This window comes from Lepisosteus oculatus, chromosome 12, assembly GCF_040954835.1.
Source record: "Lepisosteus oculatus isolate fLepOcu1 chromosome 12, fLepOcu1.hap2, whole genome shotgun sequence".
Lineage (NCBI taxonomy): Eukaryota > Metazoa > Chordata > Actinopteri > Semionotiformes > Lepisosteidae > Lepisosteus > Lepisosteus oculatus.
In genome coordinates this window covers 37,721,314-37,748,399 of record NC_090707.1, presented here as the reverse complement: position 1 = coordinate 37,748,399, position 27,086 = coordinate 37,721,314, and the positions used below count along the sequence as shown (strand labels likewise).

The window sequence follows — 27,086 nt, the reverse complement described above, 5'->3', positions numbered from 1 at the left end:
CGGGTGCCACTCTTCACTGTACTGCATGGAATTAACGTGTTAAGGCCGATGTCGGTGGCAGAGTCGTAATCAAAGCTGGAGCCGTCGTTGTGTGGGGGAAACGCCCGCAAGTCACACAAAGCCTGAACGCTTCTGTGTGTTAATTCACAAGCGGCCCCTTTCATCAGATCCTTCCGCTGACCGCTGTGCTCAACACTGCCCTTCAGCAGTGGAGAGTTACTTACTAAGGATGACCCATTTAGGTGGTGTGGTGTTGCAATGGTCAGCATCCTGCCTCGCAGCGCTGGGGCCCTGGGTTCAGTTCCTGGTGTGCTACTGTCTGTGTGGAGTCTGCATGTTCTCCCCGTGTTCCCATGGGTTTCCCCCAGGTGCTCCAGTTTCCTCCCACAGTCCAAGAAACAAAACTCGCGGGTGGGTTATTTGGCTTCTGGGAAAATCAGCCCCAGAGCAACTGTGTATGTGTGATGAACTGGTGTCCTGTCCAGGGTGTATCCTGCCTTGCGCCCATTGCTTGCTGGGATAGGCTCTGGCTCCCCCTCAGCCCTGGATTGCACAAAGCAAGCAGTTAGAAAATGGGTGGACAGCTACACCGTCTCGATAAGACCCACACGCATCTCCGTTCCACCTCATTCCAAAGACCTGCAAGCCTGACACCTCCGGCCTGCCGGACCAGCCTCTTCGGAGATGGGAGGAAGAGGCGTTGTGGGCTGGGCGCCCCAGAGCCCAGGAAGGGCCGTTCGGGCTGCGATACGATGACCCTGCTCGCATGTCTCCGCGTCCGGTCGAATAATGAAGGGCGTTCTGAGCAGAGGTGCACTCTTGAAACGGGAAAAAATAAACTGAGCTGGATCAACCTCGTTCTGGGAAAGAAAGACGAATAGAAGTTAAGTTTTTGCAGTCAGGGCAGACTAATCCGTGCTCAGTGTTTAAACACGCAGCCGACAGTATGCACTCTATGTGTTAGACATACTGTATATATAGGACTGTTTTAAAACCCCTTATCGTTTTCTACCGAGGGGATTCGGCTGTCATCGGTGACTCTTGACGGCTGTCATTTTCCGCTGCTCCCGAGCTCTCTTCACACAGAGCGACATTGCGAGAGGTCGGGCGTCATCTACAAGTCGGGATGTGCCGCCGAGCGCGTCCCCGAGGGCTTGTTGAGCGCATTCCTCGCACTCGGCGCCGGGACACGTGTTCCCGCACGGCGCGCCGCCGCGGGGAAACCCGACGAGACCGCGCCCGAGGCGCTGCAGCTGCGGGCTGGCGGAGAAGGGCGCTGCTACCTGTCTGGCGTCGCAGGAGCGGATAGCGCCGAGTTTCCGCATTGTCACTGGGGAAGTCGCGCCTTCTTCTATTAATAGCCCCAGGTTTAAAAACAACAACAACTTTAAGATGAAGAGTGACGATGTTCGCGGGAAATTCAAACACACAGCGACCCTCCAGCTCCAGCCCTTTAATAATAATAATTGCTTACACTTATATAGCGCTTTTCTGGACACTCCACTCAAAGCGCTTTACAGGTAATGGGGATCCCCTCCACCACCACCAATGTGCAGCATCCACCTGGATCCACCTTTGAGCTCTTAACAGATTAACTGCAGTTTTAAAAATCGCAGCTCACGACAGCCCACCCAAATTCCCAGTAAAACACACTGGCAAGGCTCGGGAAAATTGCAGGTCCCCATTTCTCGACGTTTCCTGTCGCCGGGCGCTGTCGGCACTGGGTCCGAGATTTCCTAAACTCGCCCCGGCAGGCCCACCAACAAACACTGCCCCGTTCTGCGTGGGTTGAATTGGTCTTTTAGGAAGTGTTGTGCCGTTTTCCCCGCAGCGCACAAGCAATCATAACGAATCTCTCTCGAGTTGTTTTTTTTTTTAATTCGCTTTACGCACGGTCGCATCTCTCGTTATAAGGCCCCGGCCTCGGGGGACAGGCCTCGCTGGTGCCTCATGCTGCTGGCCGGGGCTGTGAAGGGTATCTGCCGGAGGGGCTCTGCGGGTCCGGCCGAACCCGAACCCGAGCGCGGGCGAGCGTCTGGCGTTAGAACTGTCCGGAATAAATAACGCCTCAGCGGGGCTTGAGCTTATCTTATTTTACTGGGGGCGTTTACACATCACCCCACCGTGACCCGGGCAGTGAAGCAATTTGCGAGAGACGTGAAAGAGGGGGAAGGTGGAGAACAGGAATGGAGAAGAGTGAGAGAAAAAAAAAGGCAGAAGTGACTTGTGATTTGCACAACAGCCAACGGGGTTAACCGTTTTGAGATACTTTCGTTTCCTGCGCCTGCGGTACTGCCGGAAAGAGAGAGAGAGAGAGAAGCGCTCGGCTTCTCCGCCCTGCTCCGGGCTCAGTCGTACCCGAACCCCCCGGCCACACGGACCACTCGCACCCCGTCTCCCGCCGCCCTCGCCATGTCGCTGCCCCGCCAGCTCCGAGACGAGAGGTAAGACGAAGGTCGCTCGCTCGCCCGCCCACCCGCGGCCGGCTGTGGCGTGGAATCCGGAAGCGAGTGTCAGTCCGCCCCCCCCTCGCGCAGGTGTGTCTGACGCCGGCAGGGCGCCGCGGGCCGAGACGTCCTCGACCAGAAACCCGCGGCAGGGAAAGCCCACAGTCATTCGCTTGTGGAGCCGAAACGCTGCCCTGTCTCTTGTTACAGTGGTGACAGATACAAACCAGCGGGACAGGCGATCCCAGCCGAGTCCTTAGGAATCCGGCTCGGAATGGGATCCAGGGGGCAGGGCTGCCTGCCCTGTAGGACCAGGAGGCGATATCAGTGGTGTAGTGTCAGGTGCCAGTGCCAGGTGTGTGTGCAACAGGGGATAAAGAAGCCGTCCCCAGGTGTCCCCTGAAATTCTAAAGACACCGGTGAATTATTGATCAGTTTAGCAGGCAGTTGAGGTCATTAATGAATTGGCTTCATCTTCACCGTCGCATCATCCAGGTGGGGCTGCACACTGGTGGTGGTGGAGGGGATCCCCATTATCTGAAAAAGGGCTTTGAATGGAGTGTCCAGAAAAGCGCTGTATAATTGTAAGCATTATTATAATTAATTAACGGACATCTGGCCCTTGGAGGGTTGAGTGGTGTTGAGAGTTTTATTTCAAAAGCTGTATCCTATAAGTTGCTTCATTTGATCAATCCACCTGCTCCATTGATTGCAGTCTTTAGAGATTGATGGTTTAGTGGAAGCTGAAACGGGTCCTGTTGGATGGCTCTCCCCAGGACCAGGGTAGGAGATGTGTTGTTCAGTGAGGCAGTGTGAGTGTGTCTGTAGGAGGTGTGTGTTGGGTTTGGATTGTCTCTGTGGTTCAGGAAACAAGTATTGAGGATGATCCAGAAGATGAACTGGACTGGGGCTCTTCCAAGACCAAGGTAGGAGATCGCTGTTGTTGAGCCACATGCCGTAGGGCGACGTGTCAGCAAGTGTGCCTCTCTCTTCCCAGTGATTTTGACCAGCTCCCAGACAACATTCCCATCTCGGCCACCGTTGCGGACGTTGAAGAACGGAAAGGCTTCACCCACTACTTTGTGAGTCTTACAGTTCCTTCGGTTTCACACAGATATCCTGTCACTGACGCACAGAAAGACTGACGCTTGTACTAAAACTCCAAGAGCACCCTTCCTGGTTGAGATCTCCAGGCTGTAGGGGCTCATCCTGGACTGGGACCCTGGCTGTGATCTCCAGGCTGTTGGGGCCCATCCTGGACTGGACTGGGACCCTGGCTGTGATCTTCGGGCTGTAGGGGCTCATCCTGGTCTGGGACCCTGGCTGTGATCTCTGGGCTGTAGGGGCTCATACTGGACTGGGACCCTGGCTGTGATCTCTGGGCTGTAGGGGCTCATCCTGGACTGGGACCCTGGCTGTGATCTCTGGGCTGTAGGGGCTCATCCTCGACTGGGACCCTGGCTGTGATCTCTGGGCTGTAGGGGCTCATCCTGGACTGGGACCCTGGCTGTGATCTCTGGGCTGTAGGGGCTCATCCTGGACTGGGACCCTGCTTGTGATCTCCTGGCTGTAGGCTCCTGGCGAATCACTAAGAGCTCGTTCAGGACGAGGAGCAGAAGGCCATGGGTGTTCAGGACTGAGAGCGAGGAGTGGGGGGAGGGGGGTTGCTGATTAACTTCACTCATTCCCGCTGTGATCCCGAGTGAGATTGTGTAACCCCCCCCCCCCGCTCCTGTCCCTCGCCGGCAGGTGTTCGTGATCGAGGTGAAGACCAAGGGTGGCAGGAAGTACCTGATCTACCGGCGGTACAGCGAGTTCTTCGCCCTGCACCAGAAGCTGGAGGAGAAGTTCGCCCCCGAGGCCCAGAGCACCACCTACACCTGCACCCTGCCCACCCTGCCAGGTGAGCCGTCCGCCCTGCGACCTTTGACCTTTCGTTTCACAAGTGCCGCCATTCCAAAACGGCAACAAGCCCCCCCCCAAAAGTATAAACCCGGGTTTTCAGTGTTTTTCCGAGACACTTTTTTTTTCCCCTGAGGAGTTGTCATCTTCTTGTTTTGCGCTTTAAGCGAAGGCTGCCGACAGTCTGCGTGATTGTCAGGACGTGTCCCCCCCAAGCTGTGGGGTCAAAGGGCGTGTGCGAGGACCTGGCCACCCCATCCTGTCTTTTACTGGGGACCCCAGAGAGGCAATGCCCCATTTCCTTCAGAACCCAGACAGAGCTCAAGGCTGATTGAAATCAGTTGGCCCTGCATCCCTGCTCTACACCACCTTTATGCAGAAGCAGGTCATGAAACGATATTTAAATCAGGAAAAAATCAGGGCTCTAGAGGATTTTTAGGGAACTTCGTAGTTTTAGCGTCTGTAGATCCATAAATCAGCAGTGATTTAGTTAAGACAATGATCGGTTCAATTAAGTCATTCAGAGTAAATATTAACTTATCCTGAGAACCTCCAAGAAAATTAGGATAGCTATTCTACATGTGGGTTTAGAAATGAAATACATTTATATACTGTGCCATTTATGTGTCTGAAATATAATAAAATACCTGTGTTGTCTATGTAAAATGTCTGTGAAAACCAGGTGGTTTTCATGACATAACAGGATAATTAAAATGAAAACGGACCAACGCTCAGCTGTGTGGAATCTCCCCAGTGTTTGCCGATACAGACAGAGCGCTCAAGCCCAGCCCTGGGTTATCTGTCAGATGACTAGTCTTTTGCTTTCCACCGACACCCGTAAGAGAAGTGAAAGAAGGAAGCAGGTGCTGTCACAACGAGGAGAGAGGCCAAGTCTCACTTTTACTATCAAATGTAGTCTAGGGCCACATTAGGGCAGGCATCTGTCTGCTCCGTTTCATACCCGGGCCCAGAGGATCCAGCAGTTATAGCAGCTTTGTCTGCTACTGGTCCTGGTCCTGGTACCTGGACTGTTTCTAGTCTGGGCTGGCCCGCTGTCTGTCACTCAGAGCAAGTAGAACAATCCTCTTGGGGCCTCCCCATGAGCCCCTACTACATCATTCACCATCTGTTTTTGGTCTTATATCTCTGATATGGAGCCAGAACTTTTCTGTGTTTTGGGCGTTTATGTTTTGTCCTGCAGACTTTGCCATTTTCTGATTCTGTTCCCCAGTTAAAAACACGAAAACTCTGGCTGATAAGAAACAAGTCTTACAGCTTCCCTGTCATCATCATCATCATCATCACATGGTGTAACTCATCACATGGTATCACTTCCGTTTCAGCCCTGCAGTTCACAAGCTGATAAACACACTGTGCACACCCATCCCTTGGTTTGTGAAAGCATTTCGTTCCTCAAAAGCTAGCAAACCAAAATTTCACGACTCCTTCACGAGGTCAAAGGAATCTCTCAGTATGACATTGTTACTATATGAAAAGTGCTGAATTGCCAAAATAAGAAGACTTACTGCGTCTGCGTGTTTATAAGAGTTTAACTGTGTACAGTTGTTAACGGCAAACTAAGTGTAAAACTTGTGGACTGTTGATCATGCGTTGGATATCCAGGCAGAGCGTTTGGCCTGTGGTGCACTCGTCCCTCCCTTTCTTAAGTCTTCTAAACTCTGTGATAAAAGTCTTCTGTGGCAAGAAGCCCTGTTCTGTGGGCTCTGTGAGTGATGCCGAACGCAGTCCGCTCTGCTTGCAGGAGGTGGCACTGTAGTGCTATTTTCAATGTGTCCGCAGCCTGCGAGAGAGGTGCTGAATTAAAGGACTGCCGTATGGTCTCAGCTGACGCAGTCACTCTGTGTTTACAGTAGCTTACCTGACTGTGTGTGCTCTCTATGCACAGCTGGTTATAAAAGGTGAGGGGAAGCGATTAACCCTAACACGGACTTGACACAATCCTGGTCCAAGAATTCCAGTATTCCAGTTTGCGGGTTTTCATTCTAGCTCTAATGATCTGAAACAGCTGGCTGTCATCCTGATTTTTAACAGTAACAGTGTCTCTAGCAGTGTCTCCAGTCCAGTCAGAAGTGTGTCAGTGTGTGAATTCAGGGGGAGTGTGTGAGGAGAGGGACAGCAGTGTCTCCAGTCCAGTCAGGAGTGTGTCAGTGTGTGAATTCAGGGGTAGTGTGAGAGGAGAGGGACAGCAGTGTCTCCAGTCCAGTCAGGAGTGTGTCAGTGTGTGAATTCAGGGGTAGTGTGAGAGGAGAGGGGCAGCAGTGTCTCCAGTCCAGTCAGGAGTGTGTCAGTGTGTGAATTCAGGGGGAGTGTGAGAGGAGAGGGACAGCAGTGTCTCCAGTCCAGTCAGGAGTGTGTCAGTGTGTGAATTCAGGGGCAGTGTGAGAGGAGAGGGACAGCAGTGTCTCCAGTCCAGTCAGGAGTGTGTCAGTGTGTGAATTCAGGGGCAGTGTGAGAGGAGAGGGACAGCAGTGTCTCCAGTCCAGTCAGGAGTGTGTCAGTGTGTGAATTCAGGGGTAGTGTGAGAGGAGAGGGACAGCAGTGTCTCCAGTCCAGTCAGGAGTGTGTCAGTGTGTGAATTCAGGGGTAGTGTGAGAGGAGAGGGGCAGCAGTGTCTCCAGTCCAGTCAGGAGTGTGTCAGTGTGTGAATTCAGGGGGAGTGTGAGAGGAGAGGGACAGCAGTGTCTCCAGTCCAGTCAGGAGTGTGTCAGTGTGTGAATTCAGGGGCAGTGTGAGAGGAGAGGGACAGCAGTGTCTCCAGTCCAGTCAGGAGTGTGTCAGTGTGTGAATTCAGGGGCAGTGTGAGAGGAGAGGGACAGCAGTGTCTCCAGTCCAGTCAGGAGTGTGTCAGTGTGTGAATTTCAGGGGCAGTGTGAGAGGAGAGGGACAGCAGTGTCTCCAGTCCAGTCAGGAGTGTGTCAGTGTGTGAATTCAGGGGCAGTGTGAGAGGAGAGGGACAGCAGTGTCTCCAGTCCAGTCAGGAGTGTGTCAGTGTGTGAATTCAGGGGGAGTGTGAGAGGAGAGGGGCAGCAGTGTCTCCAGTCCAGTCAGGAGTGTGTCAGTGTGTGAATTCAGGGGCAGTGTGAGAGGAGAGGGACAGCAGTGTCTCCAGTCCAGTCAGGAGTGTGTCAGTGTGTGAATTCAGGGGGAGTGTGAGAGGAGAGGGACAGCAGTGTCTCCAGTCCAGTCAGGAGTGTGTCAGTGTTTGAATTCAGGGGGAATGTGAGAGGAGAGGGACAGCAGTGTCTCCAGTCAGTTTGTGTCCTGGTAACTACAGTGCTGGTTGTGAATAGTGAAAGGCTGCCCAGAATCTAAAGCTAGACTTCAGGGCTTTCAAGATAACTGCATGATGTCAGATGCTTTTTACAGTGTTAGTACATTTTTATTTGCCTACAGTAAAAGTAAGTACACATGCAGATAGAGTACAGATAATTTTAGAGCGCAGTACCACTGGGGCCAATTACCCTTCATAAAAATTGATTTTTCTAAACGTATTTTGATGCAGATATATTTTAAATAAAGATGATCAATAATTGAGCTTTCAGTGTTAAAAGTTGGTCTCATTCAATTAGCCGGTGCCTCCATTACAGATGCGTAAAAAATAAAAGAAACGCTTGGTCATCTGTCGTTAAGACTTCTAATGGCTCTGAATTTGATTAATGGAGGAAAAGCCAGTGTAATCTGACGTAACGTTTCACAATTAGCTTTAATGAACCTCAGCGTGTCATTTACCCCCTTAATTACTTTAAGGAAACATTTACATGGTGTTCATGTTGCTCTTATCGCTTAGTCACCCCTTCCAGGGGCCAGTTTTCCCAGTAACCAATTAACCTACCAGCATGTCTCTGGATTGTGGGAGAAAACCAGAGCACTTGGAGGAAGCTCACAGGAACACGCAGAGAACATGCAAACTCCACACAGACAGCTCCCCAGGTCAGGAATTTGGCCCCGGCAATGCTGACCTCTGCGCCACAGTGCCGCCCCATGGGTTATAATTGTTAAACCTGGTTGTGGTTTGGCGTCGGTCCCATATTTCGGCTCAGTATTCGTCAGTGTGTCCCGCTATGTACTCTATTAACACTTCAGTACGATTTTGAGATTAGATTTAAAGATTCGATTTTTCTTTAAAGTAGGTGGCCGTTGCGTTAGCGTTGGCTTGTTCTTGGTGCTGCCTGCTGTGCTGGACAGATTCTCCTTCTGTTCCCAGGGAAGGTGTTCATGGGAAAGAAGCAGGAGATCGCAGAGACCAGGATCCCCGAGCTCAACACCTATGTGAAGGTAACCCTCCTGCTGCTCCTCAATATCCCTGGCTTTTCCTCCGTTTCTCGGACACTCTAATCCCAGGCAGGCTTCCTTCTGTGCCCCTTTTAAAGAGCTCAGGCTCTGTGAGTGAAATGCCCTGCTCTGGAGCACAACAGCAGAATCCCGTCTGGGATCTGAACCTGCTAGCCCAGGGCTGTACCCCTTACCCCGCCTTCGCTGCTGCCTGGCATCGGACTGAACACATCGCAAGTCAGCAGCTCCCCAGAACAGCGAGCTCTTTGGGGTTCATTCTCGGAAACGGGACCGTCACTGCCGGGGCGCTGCTGCAGATGCCCCGAATTTCTACAGACGGACGTGCGCAAGTGAAAAACTAGTGTAGTCTAGCGCAGGTCACGTACGGTGGATGCTTGTTTTCACGGAGAGGAATAAAGGACATCTCCCCCTTTGTGTTAGACGTTGCTGTGTCTGCCTGGTTCTGCTGGTGTTTCCATCCCTCTCACTCTCTCTCCATCCCTCCCTCTGACTCAGAAGCTGCTGTGTCTCCCCACCTGGGTCCTGCTGGATGACCTCATCAGGATTTTCTTCTACCAGAGGGAGTCTGACAACCAGCATGTCCCGCGGGCACTGAGGAGACTGAGGCCCCCCACACGAAAAGTGTAGGACACTGTACACCCAGACACACCCACTGTACACCCAGACACACCCACTGTACTCCCACTGTACGCCCCAGACACACCCACTGTACTCCCACTGTACACCCAGACACACCCACTGTACACCCAGACACACCCACTGTACACCCCAGACACTCACAGTGCACCCCAGTGGGTTCGAATGCCAGGTGCTGCTTACATCTGGATGAGATCCTCAACAGCATCAATATGCTTACTCACGACCAAATGCACAGGATGGGCAATAGATAGTGCCTCCTCTCTGCTGTAACTGTTCTTCTGCCCTGAATCTGTTGTGTCATTGACTAGAACTTCTCTCAGGCTTTATCTGTAAAATGTCTGGCTGTATAAAGGAGCACATTCAATTATACATTCGATTATACTCATTTTAACCTGTTTGTCTGTCCAAATCGTGTGAGCACTCAGCAATTCAGTCCACATTCTTTACCCTTTAAACCTAGCTAACTACCTTTTGAAGCCCACTTTTTCCTCCCAAGCTTAAAAATACATATCCGTACCAGCGTGGCTAAATCAAAAAGAGGGGACAATATTTTGAATAGGTAATGAAAGCGAATGAATTGATAGCAAATCGGTTTAGATGGGGAAGCTCTCCAGCCTCCAATCAGGCCGAGAGGTCAGGTGACAGGTGTCGGAGTCGATGTGTACGAAGAGGTTTTCCTCCCAGAAGTGAGAGTAGTGACTGTATTTTGCTCACGGCTCAAAGAGAAATGTGGAGAGCTAGCAAGCCAATCTAGGATACACCTTGTATGGACTGCTCTTCCATCTGTACTGTATGTGATGTTCTGTTGTCTCTCCCAAACAGGAAAACTGTGAAACCGAAGACAGACTTTCTCTCAAGTCCTAGAGCTGAGGTGAGTCTATCAGCTCTTTTGCGAAAACAAAAGTGGCACAATCCACTCAACACAGCCAAAAACATGATGCTGGGGACTCTTGTGCTTATTCATACAGTCTTAGACCTACCATCCAGAGTTACAAGACAGGTGTGGTAGTGACGCAGAGAGACTGACAGACGCACTTAGTCTGAGTGACGCAGAGAGAGACCGACAGACACACTTAGTCTGAGTGACGCAGAGAGACCGACAGACACACTCGTCTGAGTGACTCAGAAAGTGACTTACACGCACTTGCTCTGAGTGAAACAGAGACTGTCTGACACACATGCAGTCAGGAAATGACAGAGACTGACTAACACGCATACAGGCTGACATGCAGACGATCTGAGCTCAGGACTGGTGGCATAGTCCTGTCCCATGCTGGTCCCAATGACAAGCCGGGCTGTGCCAGTGATTGAATTGCACAGCATTGTCCCACTGTCCTTGTACTCCCCTTACAGAGACTACGCAGGAGTGCCCCGGTGATCTGATTGGAGGGTGTGGGATTGAATTAGGGCTGATTTGTCTGGGTCGGTGAAAAACGTCTCTGTGTCCCTTCTGTGGTCTGACCGAAGGAGGTGAAGTAGCTTATCACTGTCAGGGACTGTCGTTTTACCATTCCTAGCATGTCTCAGATTAGCTCGCAACACACCAGAAAAGGACCGGGTGATTTATATTCTCTCGGCATCGGCGATAGGGGGGCAGAAACAGCTTTGGAGGATTGCGAGCCACTGGCAGGTTAGAAATGAGACCTGTACGGCCTTCTTTTCATGCTTAACCCCTTCAGTCGCAACACTTGGAGACCCTGTTCTCAACCCCAGGGCATAACAGAATTGTTTTGTGAGAGGACTGTATGGTCAGTCTCTCGAGCTGGGCTGTACGGCCAGTCTCTGGCGCTGGGGTGAACACAGAGAGAGACTGACATATACACTAGAAATGGACTGTTTCTGGAGCAGGACAGGAAAGCACGGTCAGTCTCTAGAGCTGGACAGCGTGCTTGGCCTCTAGAAAGACAATAAAGTCCATCTCTGGAGCAGGACGGGACAGTCAGTCCCTATTTGGACAGTAAAGTCCGTCTCTGGTGCAGGACGGCACAGTCAGTCCCTAGAAGGACAGTAAAGTCCATCTCTGGAGCAGGACAGCACGGTCAGTCTCTGGAGCAGGACAGCACGGTCAGTCTCTGGAGCTGGTCAGTGTGGTCAGCCTGTTTTTGGCACAGTGCTGCAGAAGCCCTCGAGGCGAACGCTAGCTGGAAGAATGAAATTCAGGCTCGGAAAAGGGCTGTAGCTGAAGGTGGCCCTTTCTGAAGGAGGCGAGGTTCTGTTCTCTGCAGTGTCTCTTCCTCCTCGGGGCGTGCTCCTCCTCCTCCTCTGCCCCTGTGGGCTCTTCCCGCCCCCCCCCCCCCCAGCCCCGCCACGCCACGCGTTTCAGATACTGCACACCGCGCGCTTGTAGACTAAACAGTTTTAAACGAGGGAGAATAAACTGAAATGCATCAGAATTGTATCAGTTCTCTAAAAATCTGCCTAGGTGCCATATGTGTGATTCTTCATCATCCTGTGTTTCAGGCAGACCGGCGGCCAATTTTATAGACGAAGCGTAAGTCTCTGGTCCTCGGGTGTATTCGAATGTGATTATGTATGTGTTGATATCATTATATGTTGAATGCATTTGGCATTATATTATTATTATTATATTATAACACATGCAGCATCTAAAATAAGCTCTCAGGATATCTTTTCCTCTTAACAGAGCTTTCGGCAGGGTGTGGTGTAGACCAGGGCTGCATCCTTCTTTCTGCCCCTGTCAGTGGCTTAAACCCCCCAGTCGAAACTCAGAGCTGGCCAGAGCTGCGGTTACAGAGCTGTCGATCTGGGGATCTGGGGATCTGGGGATCTGGGGATCTCGGCTCCATAGAGACAGATGCAGGCCTGATGTTCCACCACCCCGTTGGACTAAAACCGCAGTGGGCGGAAGGGTCCCCTTTCTTCTGGGGGACCCCCCCCCTCTCCTCTGGGGTATCTGGGAGACCTCAGGGCTTAGGGCTCTGGAATTGAGGGGGTGTAGCCCCGCCTGACTGAAACAGTTAAGGGGGGAAACCGCGGCAGAGCGAAGCAGATGGATATTCCAGGCCGGACGGCGGCAGGAGCAAAAGTGTCCTGCGGGACCGACTAGGGGGTGAACCCTCCTCCGCCGCCGCGCGCCCCAATGTGCCGCCTGCTCTCGCGGTCCCCCGTGCGCTTGGTTCGGCCAAGAGGGGCTCTCCCGCGCGCCAGCTTGCGGCTCTTCGGCGCCGTTCGCCTCCGTTCTGTGCCGTCTGTTGTGCGCCCAGACCGGGTTGGTCTGAACTGATAGCCCGGTGCTGAGAGCCGACCTCAGACCGTCCTGTGTGTGCGTCCTGTAGGAGACGTCAGCCTCCTGCACACACGCACGCACACACACACACACACACACACACACACACACACACACACACACACGTCAGGACCAGCGCGTTGTTGCCGCACAGAGCAGCAGTCAGGGGGACGAGCTTGTGTGTGCATGCAGGGCTCTGCAGTCTTGGATTAGCGGGGTCTGCAGTGCTCGCTGCAGCAGTGCCGCCCGGGTGTGCTTGTGTGCGCGCACGCGTGCATGCGGTAGTCGTCGCTGTGGCGCTAGGCGCAAGGTCAGCGGAGTCCAATTGCGGCGAGAGACTATCCGTTTGAAGCGGGCGCAGATTGTGCCGACTGAGCAATTTTGCAGACAAACGCAGACACCAGAAAAATATGGCGCTATGGATAATATTGTCTTACCCTGATATAAGCACTTTTTTATCCCCAGTGGAGTCAAAAAACCCCACAAGCAGCAGGAGGTGGTGGTGGGGGGGGGGGTACTTCATGCCCTAGTGATGTGCAGCGCCCTCCAGGGTGAGCCCTGGGTGTCTGCGCCAGCAGCTGCACTCCTGCTCAGCACAGGAGGCGAGGAAGAGGATGCTGAGGGGAATTTCAGGCTAGGCCCAGGCCGGTAGTGCAAAGTAGACAGTTGTGCATTCTAGTGCTCACACCCCAGCCCAGAAGAGTCACGGGGGGTTTGGAGGTGCTGGCTGGGGGAGTGTCCCTGGATTTTCAGTGTGGCAGTATGGCATCGCCCCACTAGAGAGCGCAGTGGTTTTCTTTCCTTGCCGGTCCTGAAAGCGCCGGTCGCTTTCAGAGTCGCGTTCCGCCGACGCCAGCGCTTTGCCACGGCGCAGTTCTAGTGTTTTTTTTATGGCTGTTCTTCTACAGAGCGGGGCTGAGCGACGGGAGGCTGGGAGCGGGCTTGAGGTTGGGGGGGGGGTGGGGGCCCCCGCCAGCGTTGTCACCTCCTGAGGAAGGCAGGGCGCGGTCTTGGCATCTTCCCTTTCCATTGTGCAACACAAACAAGATCTTGAAACGCACCTTTTGTGCTTCGGGGGTTTTCGGACAGAGATTCATTTCCTGCGTCTCTGTAAGCTGGCCACCCTGGCCAGCTCAGTGCCTGAGGGCTTACTGTGGTAAATCACAGTATAAAACCACAGTGGTGCAGTAAAGTGGAAAAAGGATTGAGGAAACGCCCAAACCCCCAAGGCAGCATAGTAAAAGCTGTGGGGAACCCCATTTCCTGCTCACCACCTCATGCAACAGTGACCCCCCAAACTGGGCAGAATTACCCAGTTTCCTACGACAGCTTTCTCCCTGAGCATCTCCGTCAGGCCCTGTCGTGCATGCTCCTCTTTTTGCCCGGTGTTATCTTGCGCGCCCGTCTTTCTAACGCCCAGGCTGGCCTGCTAGCGGCAAGAGGGGGTTCGTTTCGAATGCTGACGCAGGCTGTGCTGGGGCTGAGGTTGCGGTCCTTCGCAAGAGTGTCTTAGGAGGAGCGGGGTATCAATCAGACGTAATGGGAAAGAGATCGCTCAGTGATATGCAGCCACTTGTTTAATAGCCAGAGACCTCAGCACCTCTCTTCAGTTACTTCAGATTAGCTTTCTGTCACCAAGCCTCCAGAATGATGCAAGAAACCTGGGCTGGTCTCATCCATAACCACACATTAATGATCCCGCTATCAGATCCGGAGCGTGCTTAACGAAACCCAGTCTTCCTGATCTGATCTGGGGACTGGGGCAGACACTGCTGTTGTCCTGCCTGCCTCAAGAAAAGCGGTTTGTTTGATGCGCATCTTAAAATTAACAGTCTTATCATCAGATGTGTGGAATGCGGCAGAGAGCCCCCTGGTCTGGCTTGTCTGCAACGTCGGTTTAACATTCCAGCCAGCTCTAAATCTGCATGAATTGTGCTGTAAAGTCTGGTTACCTCACTTCTGCAAAGACACGCCTATTTTAAAGGACGCTGAGAACTGTGTCTTTCCCTACAGGAATCCTTACCGATTCGGTACACATTCATAAAAGCCCATTTAAAAGCCTGGGCCTTATTATTTGCAACTCCTGCATATATTCAGGTGGTGCCCAGCTCCAGTCCTGTGGGGTCGCAGTGTCTCCGGGTTTTTGTGCCTGCTCTGCTCTTAATGGATTAATGGGGCCGATAATGAGGTTAATTGGACTTCCCAGAGGTCTGCTGCGGTGGCCAAATTAAAGGCTCTGGAACCCCGAGAGACCTACGACTGTGCTGTTACAATGCACATGGAATGGCAGGATGTGAGGTCCCGGTGCTCAAGTGTGCAAGAGAGGAAAACGTCTACGATGAGAGCAGAGCACTAGACCCATCAGAGCTACTCATTCTCCCTGCACTGAGGAGCCCCAGCGCACCAATTTATTCCATGCATTAATAATCATCCGTATACAGAAAAGTGCAGAATCAGGAAAGAATCTGCATTTCCATCTGCATCCCCAGGTTTTTGCTGGCTGAGCGTAGTTTGAAATAGCAGCCGATCCATGTCAACTCTCTCTGTCCCCGTTTCACACCTTCATCCTTTGACCGATCCCCTTTCCAGAACGCATCGATTTTTCAATTTTTCTTTCCGGGTTCTGTCTGCAGGGGCAGTCGCAATAAGTGACTTCGCTGCGAAATGGGGTCACTCTCTCCCAGCAAAACCATTACCGAAAATCCAATCTTTTCTCTCCTCTGGTGCACAGCTGTGCAGTGGCTGGCTCGTTTTGAAGGTCACCAACAGACTAGTTGACATCATCGGCTTTTAACCAATATAGCGACCTTTAAAATAAACCACAGTACATGAGCGCTGGAAGTTCTCCAGCACTGCAACGTTATACATCACTCATCAAATCTGCAGTTTTACTTTTTTTTACTTTTTACTTCTGGCCACTTCTTCACTGTAAGAAGGGAACCCAGACTGCCCCATTAATCGTTTCAAATTACAGCACCCCAAGAACTGGGAGCCTGAGCCCTGCTTATCCTGCAAACGTGGGGTGAACACGCCCACCATCATCACCCGATCTGCACAGTCCAGCTTCCTGCACGCAGCAACATTCATGCAGCACAAGGACTCTGATCAAGAGAAGCGCGTTTTTCCAGGAACGAACCCGTAGTGTTTTCTTGTACGTTTTGGTGTCACAACCAGCAGAAACGTATAAGATCTGCCCTCACTTTCTCTCTGTGTCTGTGTGGCGGGTTGTGAGAGGGGGAACAGCGCTGCATCTGCAAGGCACTCAGGAGGTGCTGCAGGTGACCAGACACCCATGCTCCCTCTGGGAGACACAAGCCCCGCCGTGTGTTCGAACCCACGTCCGACCTGTGTGAAATTTGCTCTGATGGGAATTCGTTTGCAGGTTTTTTCCTGCTCTTTTTGCACTTAACCCACCCCCCCCCCCCCCCCCCTTCACTCCCGCATGTCGGTTAGCTGCCACATTTTCTTTCTGCAACAGTTCCTGCACCTTCGCAATACTGCGGCTGTTGCCCAACGCCAGCAGCACTGCGCAACGAGAAGAACAAGCAAACAAGCAGGGCCCCTGGTCAAGGGCTGGCTATTCTCACAGGTCGGAGGTCAGAGGTCAGGGGTCGGGGGTCGGAGGACGGCGGGAATGATGATGTCGGCAGATCAGAGCTGCAGCTGCAACTTTTCTGCACAGCGGCTTGCCAGAGAGTATTGTCCTGGCTGTTCTCGCAGTGAAATATCGCTCTCTGGCCAGCGAGTGATTGCAGAAATACTCACAGGATCCCCCCCCCCAAACAAATGGAGGCCTTGCTCGGTCTTCACGTGGGGAGTCGGCTGTGCCGAAGGGCAGGCGGCGAGGCGGAGGCCCCAGAGAGGAACCGAAAAGGGGCGCAGACCGTGCTGCAGACGGGCTCCGCAGGTTCATCGGACCCCCAGTGAGAGGGAAGTGTTTTCTGCACCCCGCACACTTCTGCGCTGGTGTTGGAGTGGAGTAACCCAGCAGGGTAGGAAAGGGAGATTCTCCTATCTTTTCTCGGGAGTTCTGTGTCAATGATGCAGAGGCTATACTATAGTCACCGTCCTCGGCGCCTCCCCGCCGATCTCCCAGATGTCCGTGAAGCGCCAGACCGCCACGCGAGGAGCTGGGGAACACGCCACTCGGGGTTAGCATTATCCCCCACGTTTCTGTGCTAGCCAGACAAGGCGAGGAGAGATCGAACGAAAGCAAAGCGCTTCGCTGAAAAGGCCCGGCCCACCCTCTTCGGTGGGCTCAGAGCTGCCCCACGCAGCATGTGGCCCGTCCAGCCCAGGTGCTTGCTCTCCAGTGTCTGACAAGGGAAGGGTGGCATGTGTTCTGTGCCGAGCAGACAGGGCTGCAGAGCAGTACTAGAGAGAGAGAAGCGTGCATCCCGAAACCCCCTGCTCTCCAGATTCACATGCACCCCGGCTCTGCAGCGTGAACGGGAGCACACCGCCCCATTAACCTGACTTCGCCCGCCACTTCTCCCTGCGGAGACAGGCACGCAGCAGCTCCCTCACAGATGTGCTGTACATGCTCGCGAGCCAGGGAGACACACACACACACACACACACTGCAGTGGCAGGACAGGGGTCGGCCCAGCCGTTCGGTGTCCCAGCCCGAGTACAACTCCCAAGTGTAACACTCTCTGTCTGTCTCTCCCGTTCCCTCTCTCCCTTCTTCCCCCTCTTCCTCCTCTCCCTCCCCGTCCTACCTGGCAGGCTCTGTTCGACTTCAGCGGGAGCGGGCGCGTGGAGCTGAGCTTCCGAGCGGGAGAGGTGATCTTCCTGCTGAGGAGGGTGAACGCCGACTGGCTGGAAGTGAGCTGAAGGGGACGGAGAGACGGGGAGGGGGAAGGGGGGATGAGGGGAGGAGGGAGGGAGGGGGAAGGAGAGGAGGGATGAGGGGAGGAGGGAGGGAGGGGGAAGGAGAGGAGGGATGGAGGGAAGGGGGAAGGGGGAAGGGGGGAGGAGGGAGGAGGGGGGGAGGGATGAGGGGAGGAGCGGGAGGGAAAGATGAGAGAAGGGAGAGGGACAGAGGGAAGTGGAGAGGGAGGAGGGGAGAAGAGGGAGGGAGTGATGGAATGGGAGAGGGAAGGAGGGAGTTATGGAAGGAGGGAGGGAGGAGGGGAGAGAAGGAGGAGGGGACAATGGGAGAGGGAGGGAGGAGGGGAGGAGTGCCGGGAGGCGGGGCTGACGTTCAGGAGCAGAGAGAGAGGAGGGAGGAGGGGCAGAGTGGAAGGAAAAGGAGGGAAGAGAGTGAGCAGCAGAGGAGAGAGAGAGAGGAGTAGCGAGAGGGAGGAGGATATCCTCCGATACTCAAGGCAAGCCGATCAGGTCCCACCACTCAGGGTGATGGTCATTACCTCAACAGGGCTGGCTGCTGTATTGGGTCGCAGGGCCAGATAAAGGCAGGCCAGGAAGAAGTTGACTCGAAACAGGATCGTACCGCACAATCCTCATTTCCTGTGGCTCTGCATTACATGAATTAAAGATGCACTCCAAGCACATATACTGTAGATGTAATTTGTTTTGTAATTTCCACTAATGTACTCTAGAAGAGGGGGTCGAGGTTTTGCGGTGAATTCTCTGATTGAAGGTGCAGGCTGCCATCAGTAGTTACGAGGTGCAGGTGCAGCTCGGTGAAGAAATACCACCTGCCACACACTCACACACACACACACACAGAGGCTCACACTGCAGAGTCAGGTGTGTTACTCAAGCACTGCTGACTCGCCTCACATCTGTTCGTTTCGGAGGGGGGTGGGGTGAGGGGGTAACCACCTGGGCTGCAGTCAGGCACCGGTAGGCCTCTGCCTGTCTGCCTGCAAGGCGGAGAGGGACGGGCAGGCTGCCACACTGCTGAGGCAGATCCAGTATCTCTCGGTGCCTGGCACAGATCACACGGAAGAGGGCGCGGGCTCCTGTGGGCGGGCGACAGAGTTTCAGGTGGAAACTACGAGGAAGTGCATTTAAAACCAGTGGACGGGAAGCAGCGCTTTACGCAGAGAGTGGCGGGAGAGTGTGGAACAAACTGCTCGGCCGTGGCGGTGGAAGCCGCAACCCAGGCTTCTCTTAACGCAGCACCCCCCCCCCCCAAACCACCACTACCTCTTTTGCTAAATTCGTGGTAAATAAAAATCGACCAGCTCAGCGTTCGCGTGAAGCGGTCGTGGTTTTGCCTATGTCCTCCGTGAAACCAAAACCAAAAACCCAAGCCGCCACTGCCGCGCAGCCGTCCGATTCTCTCCCTCTCCCCGCCGCCCCGCGGCCCCTCGCCGTGTCGTCCTCCTCTGCCTCAGGGCACTGTTAGAGCACTGTGGTGCCCCTGCAGCCAGTCGGCCTTTAGGTGCTGTTTCTGTCCCTCTCGGTGCACTGGACTGTAGTGGCCATTTGGTTATTCCATCTGGATTGACCCACCATTTTTATTCTGTTTCTCCCCCCTCCTCTCTCCTCTCTCCTCTCTCCTGACTCCTGACTCCATCTCTCCTCTCTCCTCTCTCCTGACTCCTACTCCCTCTCTCCTCTCTCCTCTCTCCTGACTCCTACTCCCTCTCTCCTCTCTCCTGACTCCCCCTCTCTTCTGACTCCTGACTTCCTCTCTCCTCTCTCCTCTCTCCTCTCTCCTGACTCCTGACTCCCGACTCCCTCTCTCCTCTCTCCTGACTCCTGACTCAATCTCTCCACTCTCCTCTCTCCTGACTCTCCTCTCTCTCCTCTCTCCTCTCCTCTCTCCTGACTCCTGACTCCCTCTCTCCTCTCTCCCCTCCCGTTCGTCCCTCCTTCCTCCTTGTTCCCTGCCCCTCCTCTCCCCCACGCTCCTCCCTCAGGGCACGGTGCAGGAGGTCACGGGGATATTCCCGCGCTCCTTTGTGAAGATCATCAAGCCGCTGCCCGACGACAGCGACTCGGACGAGGGCGGGGAGGCTGGGAAGGGCCCAGGGAGCTCCAGCTGCCTCCGATGCTATCTGTACGAGAGCCGGCGCCAGCAGCTCAGGTCAGTGAGCCCAAGGCCGCGACGCCGGCCAGGCGGAGGGTCTGCCTCGTCTTCGCTCCGCAGGGCGCCGCTCGAACCGGAGCTCGGCGGCTCCGTGTCGGGGTGTCGGGCGCAGATCTGCACTGTTACCCTTAGGGCAGGCCCCTGATGTGAGAGGGAGGGAGACAGGGTGACGCAGAGTGCCTGAGAGAGATGGCTATAGGGACGGATTTGATAGCATGTGATTGGATGGAGAAGTTCTCTCCAGCCCCCTGACCTGTCTGTGTGTGTCTGTGTTTCAGGGATGTCTGTGTTGAAGAGGACCTGTCTGTGCAGCCTTCCTACAAAGACTTGCTCACACGGATGAGGTATGGCAGCTGAGCTTTTGCTGCGTCTTTTCTTCTCATGTTTTTCAATAAAATGTCTGCCTGGGATTGAGCCCTTGTAGCCTGGAGATCACAGCCAGGGTCCCAGTCCAGGATGAGTCCCTACAGGCCGGAGATCACAGCCAGGGTCCCAGTCCAAGTACTGGCCCTGCGTAGCTTCCGAGACCTGACGAGACCGGGCCACACTTTGGCGGTGCTGCTGAAATGAGCTGCACTATGACCCTCTGCAAATACACCTTGAATGAAAAGGGCTGGATGGAGCCCATCCAGAGAAGAGGAAGAAGATAAAGAAAGATGTGTGCAGAGGCATTCATCTCAATTAATTGATCAATCAGTCAATCAACCAATTGATGATTTACACATACCTGTTAAATAGTATTAAAGTGTTAAAGATATAATTAGCATTACTGACTGAGCCCGGCTTGGGTTAGCTTCAGACAAGATCAAGCTACAAGGTGTTTAAAAACTGTATTACATTTCAATTGCATGAAAAACAGTAGCATTGTGACAGAAGAGTCCAGCAGATACGCGTTGCCGAAGTGCCGAGACGTTCATGAGTAAAAAGCGAACAATGAAAGTGATGAAAGAGACTGGGAAAGGCTCAGAGTGCTTTCTGTCACTGTGTTCTGGAGGGGGGAGTGCGTTGGAGGAGAATGTATCCCGTAACACTTCCTGCAGGTGGATCACACAGTCCAGGTAGCGTTCTGCAGCGGAGGCCAGCGCAACGCTAGTAATTGCTCCCCCGCACACTTACCCCCTGACTTTCAGTTCCTCCTGGGGCCGGGGGGGGGGGGGGCGCGATGCACAGAAGTGCAGTGGAAAGAGGAACAGCTTTTTTTTGTTGTTGTCGTTTTTTACCATTTGCTAGCAAGAGGAGAGAAAAAAAAACTGGCAGCAAAACCGCCAGAGTTCTGAGAAATCTTGCGAAGTGATGACCTTGTCCGAAAGCGCTCGGCTCCCTGGAAGCAGCTGACGCACAGCTGATGTCAGCTGGCCCGGAGAGGAACTGCGGGAGGCCGACTTCCTGCAGAATATCCGGGGAGCGCCTGCATGCGTCTGAGCCCCGGTTTCAGCTTGGCACCAAGCGTGAGGGGGCGGACCTTGGTGGCACGCAAGGAGGGAGAGAACTGGCCAAAAGGGCCACACGCACAGGGCCTGGAGGGGGGTTCCCAGCTGGCCGTTACGGTGAAGTCCAGTACAGGTCCGACTTGCCTGCAGGAGTCCGTGCGCAAGAGTCCCGTTTTGAAAGGCCAGGGGAGGGAGTCCAGCGCTCAGAACAAAGACATAACAGAGCATTGCTCGTTAGGAGAGGCTGAACCGGGAGAACTTCCACAGGTGTGTGGAAAGAGCTCTCGGAGCACCCTTACAATAACTGTGACCCTTCAGGAACCCCCTTCCGTAGCGTCCAGTCAGCCAGGGCGTCTTTGTTCTCAGGGCTCAGTCCAGCCACTCTGTACCAGCACCACTCCCCCCTCTCTCTCTCCCCCCCCCCCCCCAGGGAAGTGTTCAGTCTGCACGACATCGCGCTGAACTACCGTGACCCGGAAGGGGACCTGATCCGCATCTTGGACGACACGGATGTGAAACTCATGGTGTCGGAGAGCAAAGGTCAAGCTGGGGTCAGGCGGCCAGTCAACCAGTTCCCCTGGGAGCTGCACGTGACACTTGCCTCCGACCTCTCCGTCTACAACACCGCGCCCTGAGCGCCCAGACAGAGGGGGCGCTACACTGGGCGGTCCCGAGAGTCTGCCAGCTTCTCTGTCTTCTGCATTGCTCAAAGGCGCTTGTCTGCACATGTATAGGGGCTCCAGTAAGAATCAGTACACCAGGTGTGCACTCTGTACAGCTGTATAGACCAGGTATGCAGCGAGTGTGTGTTTGTATGTGGTCTGTGTACCCCAGGTGTGCAGTGTGTGCACTGTGTATACCCCAGGTGGGCGGTGAGTGTGTGTGTATATATGGTCTGTATACCCCAGCAGTGCAGTGTTGATGCAGTCTGTAATAAGAGGTGTGTACAGGCTGTATACTCCAGCAGATGTGCAGGGTATACACCAGGTGTGGAGTGTGTACAGTTTGTGTACAATCTGCAGTCAAAGAAGGTTGTGTTCAACACGCTGTTGTGTACTAAGATGAGTAGTGTTATCGAGTTTGAATCTGGTGTGAGTAATACTCCTGCCTTTGGCTGAGGTCATAGCTTGATAGTTTTCATAGTGTCTTCAAAGCTGGTAAACTCTCGGAAACAGCGTGCTGAGAGAGCCCTGAGAACAGAGCAAACCTCCCCGAACCAGCAAAGAGGAGGAGATGTGAACAGGCTGCCCAGGGCAGACTCGCCGACTACAGCAGCAGAAAGTGCTGCAGTGCTGCCTCCATGCTCTGCCCACACCTTGCAGAGGAGGTTTAGAGGAGATAACAGTCCTGCAGCAGGAAGGGCTCCACACAGAGGGAGAGCGAGTTCACTTTTAATCAGGAATTTCTCACTAAGATCTGTTGGGAGAATCATCTTTTTACTGGTGTAATGTATAGACGAATGTGGAGCAAATAACTCGATAGTTATCATTGCCAGCATCTTCTAAAATAAATTAATACAAATGTGTGCTCTTAATAAGGCCAATCAGGTAATAAAAAGCCAATGGTACCACCGAAAAAAAGCAATTACTGAGATGAGCAATTAAATTGAAAGATATTTTAATTCTTTTTTTTTTATTTTAAAATGAGTGCACAGTGGCTGGCGTTCAGCCACCTCCTTGAAGAGACACTCCCCATCTTCCTGTTTTCCACTCTGCTCCCAGAAGAATCAGATGAGAGCTCCGGATCAGCAGAGCCCAGCTACGAGCCCAAGTCATTTTTCAGACTATCAGTGTACTCGGTGTGCTTGTTCTTACAGGAGCTGTGTGTGTTCTTCAGTAGCCGCCAAAGCTGAAATGTGAGTTTGTTTATGCTGTTCTCCTGCGCTTTGCCTTTATACCTTTGTAAAGAACAGGTTCTCAATTCCGGTCCACGGTGTCCAGGTTCCAGGTTTTCCGTTCCAGCTTCTCCCTGCTCCACAGCCCTCCGCTGCAGGAGATCTGGAGACACTTGGAAAACCTGCTGGATTCTGGAACTAGAGTAGGGGTGTCAAACTTGAATCCCACAGGGCCTGGTGTCCTCTGGTTTTTAGTCTAACCTAAGCAGTCATTTAAGCAATTAACCTAATTGTTTTCTTGGAATATTAAATATAAAGGATTTTTCTTAAGATCTTTTACAGCTGATTACTCCAAAAATTAACTCGAAGAGTATAGATCCCTATAAAATACCATGAAGCTTGGTGAGAACTCTTAACGATGCTGCTGCTAATTAAATAATTAGACCGGGTGTGTATCCGAGAGCTGAGCCTACAGGAGCTGAGTCTGACACCTCTGCTTTAGAGCTGACAGTGGTGACGCAGTGCAGGACGTGCTTCTGTACCCACCCCTGGATTACTGTGCGACCAGTCTGGGATAGACTTATTACAACGCCAGTAATAAAAATACCTGCACAAGTGTGACCTGGTGAGTGTGTCTTTCTGTCACGTGTCGGGCTGTGGTGGTACTCAAACAGGTACCAGGTCAGTTGTCGGAAGCTCAGAACCCAAGGTAAAAGGATGTCCTTGGTACCTTTTCTGTTACAGTGTTCAGAATCGGGGGGGGGTCTTTGAACTGCCTAGCGACGGTAACCTCGTTTGCCCTATACATGACCAAAACGAGGGCTTGAACTAGGCCATCACCAGCGGCTGCTGGAGACTCGCTTGTCTGCCTTGGTCTCAAATGGCATTTCTTCGTCTTAGTTCCCTTAACACGCGAAAGCTGGAGGCTTTGTTTCTCGAGTCCTCGTCTTCGTCTGTGGGAGTTCAGACACGCGTGTCTCTGTCTGCCTTATCTGATTGGCTCCTGACTGACCTTCTCCACCTTGTGAAAGTTCATGTTTAGTAAGTCAGGAAATCCGGGCCTGCAGTGGTGGCTGATGTACTGTAGATAAGGAAAGATCAGCCTGCAAAAGGCTTGGGTTTTGTCACATTGCTTAAAGAAGAAATATCAGTAGCATAATTTTCAACAAAGCCCAGAACAGGAAATTTTGTATAAATCTTCCCTTGCCCTCCTTCCCTTCTGTAACCTCGTCCCATGATCTTCGTGTCTCATTTTGATTCCCCCTCCCTCTGAATCCTTCTCTTTCCCTTTGAATCCCTCCCTCTCCCTCTGTATCCCAATCTCTCCCTCACCCTCTGAATCCTTCTCTCTCCCTCTGTATCCCAGTCCTTCACTCTCCCTCTGAATCCCTCCCTCTCCCTCCGAATCCCCCATCCCTCTGCCAGATAGCTAGTGTTGAACACGTCGTTTTCCTGTCAAAAGTCCTTCTGCTGTGACTCAGCTTCTCCTGGTCAGTGATTCTAGGGGATAGGGAGCTGATTCCTTCAAATGTCCCAGCCGTGTAACAGACATACGTGTGGATATATAATCCACTTGGCAGTGTGGCAGTGACCGGGCCTGTGGTGCCATTGAGAATTCTAAAGCTCCAGGAGTCCCAAAACACACAGTGAAACACATAAGTGCAGTTCATTTGCAGGAAATACACAAAATGACAAGAAAACACGAAAATACCCCCCAAAAGAAAATACAGGCTCAGTGGAGGAACAGTACAATCAAAAGTGAAACACTGCCAAAAAAAAACCCAGAGCAGCAGCAATGGAAATTTCACCTCAAACCATCAGCTCATACCAGCACTGAGGCTGAAGAGTGGCGCGGGCTCCCAGGGGACACTTGTCCGGGACTCTTGGGATGGACTCCCAGCTGCTCCCACACCGGACACCGGACTCACTCTCCTCCTCCGTGTTCAGCTTGATCCAGCGCACATTCCCGTCCGCAGGCGCAGACACAGCTGGGCTGCGGACAGGGTCCCGGGGTCTCGAGGCGCCCACCCGGAGGCCCCCCGTTTTAGGAAACGCCAGATTGTGACTAAAACCACTGCAGGGTCCAGACCCCTAAGAAGATGTCTTGAAGTGCTCTGTGTAATGTACTCGGATACCTGCGGGGGGGGATTCGGAGACACCAGGTGAGCAGGGCGGTACAGGTACGTCTCTGGAGTGTTGCAGGAGGGAGACCAATCCATGGTACCCACTCGAACCCAGGACCCCACTGCACCACCCTGCCGCTCCTCCTCGACGTACCCTCGCTGTGTGTTGTACAGTATGTCTCGGTCTCTCCCGTGGTGTCGTCCATAAAGCCCGGCCTACCTCGCAGGCTTCCCACCTGCTTCTGCCTGTCCCGTGCTGGGGGTGCAGCAGACTGTACTGGCACTGGCTGAACGGACCCAGCAGGCCCTCGATTTCAGGCTCCATGTCTGTCTGTCTTTCGCACGTTCAGCTTGGCTGGCCCTTTCAGGAACGGATATGGGCGTGGGGGGACTTTTCTTGGCAGCTGTTGTGAAACGCGCGGTCAGAAGGAAACCGTTTCAGTACTGCGCTTTGTCTCGGAGAGATGACAGACGAGAGATGAAACACTGTCAGATCAGTGGGACAGATGAAGAGGTGATGAACAGATAAGGCACAGGAAGACAGATTACTGAAGGTTGATCGACACATACAGTAGGCACAGGGATTTCCATGAGCAAGATATTAGGCCTTTTTTCAAAAATGTCTCTGTTGTTTTTAGCACAGCTCTCTGTGCTGCTAAGTGTGGCTTTACCACACTTAGCACTTCTGTCTTACCATGCTGCACCACAGGAAGTGCTAATTTAATTCTGCCTGCTCTCTGCACGAGGGGACGTCTCTCGAGGCCGCCCGGACACAGCTGTATCTTGTGCTGGAAAAGGGGGCACCGTGAAAAAGCTGTTTGCTTTCTGATTGCAGCTCAGATACAGGTGCCTGGTCCCGCTCTGCTCCTGCTTCTCAATTAAAAAAAATAAATTAGATGTGTTGTCCTGTGGGTCTCGGAGCACACGGAGCTCAGCTGAGTTTTGGCCTGGGGGGGCAGCAGTGCAGCAGGGAGACAAAACAACACCAGGCACAGCACGCCTGCTCCTTCAGAGGGCTTCCTGCAGGCCTGTCCTGGCGGCTCCTGCGCGCCGGTTTCCTGCTCGTGCACGGCCCCGTCCGCTCACGGGGATCGGGAGGCTGCGGGCCGGGCTTGGCAGGGCTGAGGGGGTTTCTCGGAACTGCCTGCCAAACAAAGGCATCCCTGGAAGAGCCCAGGCAGGCTGGCGCGGGCCCCGGCGGGGAATTCCGTCCGTTCAGAGCCGGTTTGTCACCGACAGGGCGGGGCCAGGCCAGCAGGTCAAAGGTCAGCCTGAGCTCACGAGTGGGGAGAGCTGGGGTTGGGCACCTGTTGACCCTGCGAGTCACAGGAGGTTGATGTTTCCATTTGAGATGATCTCTGAACCGGGGTGGCTCAGGGGTCAACATCACTACCTTGCAGTCTTGGGGCTCTGGGTTCAATTCTGGGCCTGCCTAGCTGTCTGGGTGGAGTCTGCATGTTCTCCCCGCAGTCACAAGGGATTCTTCCCACAATCCAAAGACATGCTGGTGGGTTCATCGGGGAAATCGGCTCTGGTGTTATTGTGTGTGTCCTGTGATGGGCTGGCGTCCCGCCCAGGGTGTGTCCTGCCTTGTGCCTGTTGCATGCTGGGATAGGCTCCAGCTCCCCTGCGGCCCTGAACTGGATAAAGCAGACTGAGAAAGTGGAGGGGTGGACCAGCTCTACAATACTTTTTTACTCCCTGCGGAAGTTGAAATTGACACAGTTTGGAAGCCTTAAAGTTGCATCTTACCCTGGCAGCTCAAATGCACTAAATATCTTCAGTCTTGAACACAGGAGAATCCAGGGAGGAGACGGAGGGTACCTCACTCTAGCGCTCAGAGTGCGAAGGCTGAGCCTTTATGAAATCTCCCGTGCTGTTTCCCCAAAACTGGCTCTCTTCGCCAGCTGAGCCCTTCAGCTTCAGGAGGACAGCTTCCTGGTGTTCATACGGCGGGTTTCGCCGTGTGGAGGGAAGACACGGGGAGAGGAGCGCGGGGGCTTGGGTTCAGCAGCGACCCCCACAAATTCCTTCCTCTTCCCAGGAGCAGGAGCGCTTTTCTGGGGTGACCCCCCGAGACCAGAACGGGGAGAGGCTCAGCCCCAGAGCGCACGCAGCGGGGAGGAGAGAGCCTCTGATACAAG

General features: G+C 53.4%; 1 protein-coding gene across 1 annotated transcript; it reads left to right on the top strand.

Moving 5' to 3' along the window:
* The first annotated feature begins 1,901 nt into the window (after positions 1-1,901).
* Positions 1,902-23,440, top strand: ncf4 (neutrophil cytosolic factor 4). Its single transcript, XM_006636824.3, has 10 exons — positions 1,902-2,444; positions 3,445-3,529; positions 4,197-4,350; positions 8,575-8,645; positions 9,159-9,286; positions 10,125-10,173; positions 17,278-17,376; positions 19,386-19,552; positions 19,834-19,899; positions 21,416-23,440. Exons 1-10 carry the CDS (start codon positions 2,413-2,415, stop codon positions 21,618-21,620), a joined length of 1,056 nt encoding a protein of 351 aa, XP_006636887.1. The 5' UTR covers positions 1,902-2,412; the 3' UTR covers positions 21,621-23,440.
* The last annotated feature ends 3,646 nt before the right edge of the window (positions 23,441-27,086 follow it).

What these genes read in the sequence shown, in the direction of transcription:
- ncf4 (XM_006636824.3), top strand. Translation starts at nt 2,413, where the DNA reads ATGTCGCTGCCCCGCCAGCTCCGAGACGAGAG. An exon ending in CGCCAGCTCCGAGACGAGAG is followed by an intron (nt 2,445 to 3,444) that starts GTAAGACGAAGG and finishes CTCTCTTCCCAG; the next exon opens with TGATTTTGACCAGCTCCCAG. An exon ending in AGCTCAACACCTATGTGAAG is followed by an intron (nt 8,646 to 9,158) that starts GTAACCCTCCTG and finishes CCTCTGACTCAG; the next exon opens with AAGCTGCTGTGTCTCCCCAC.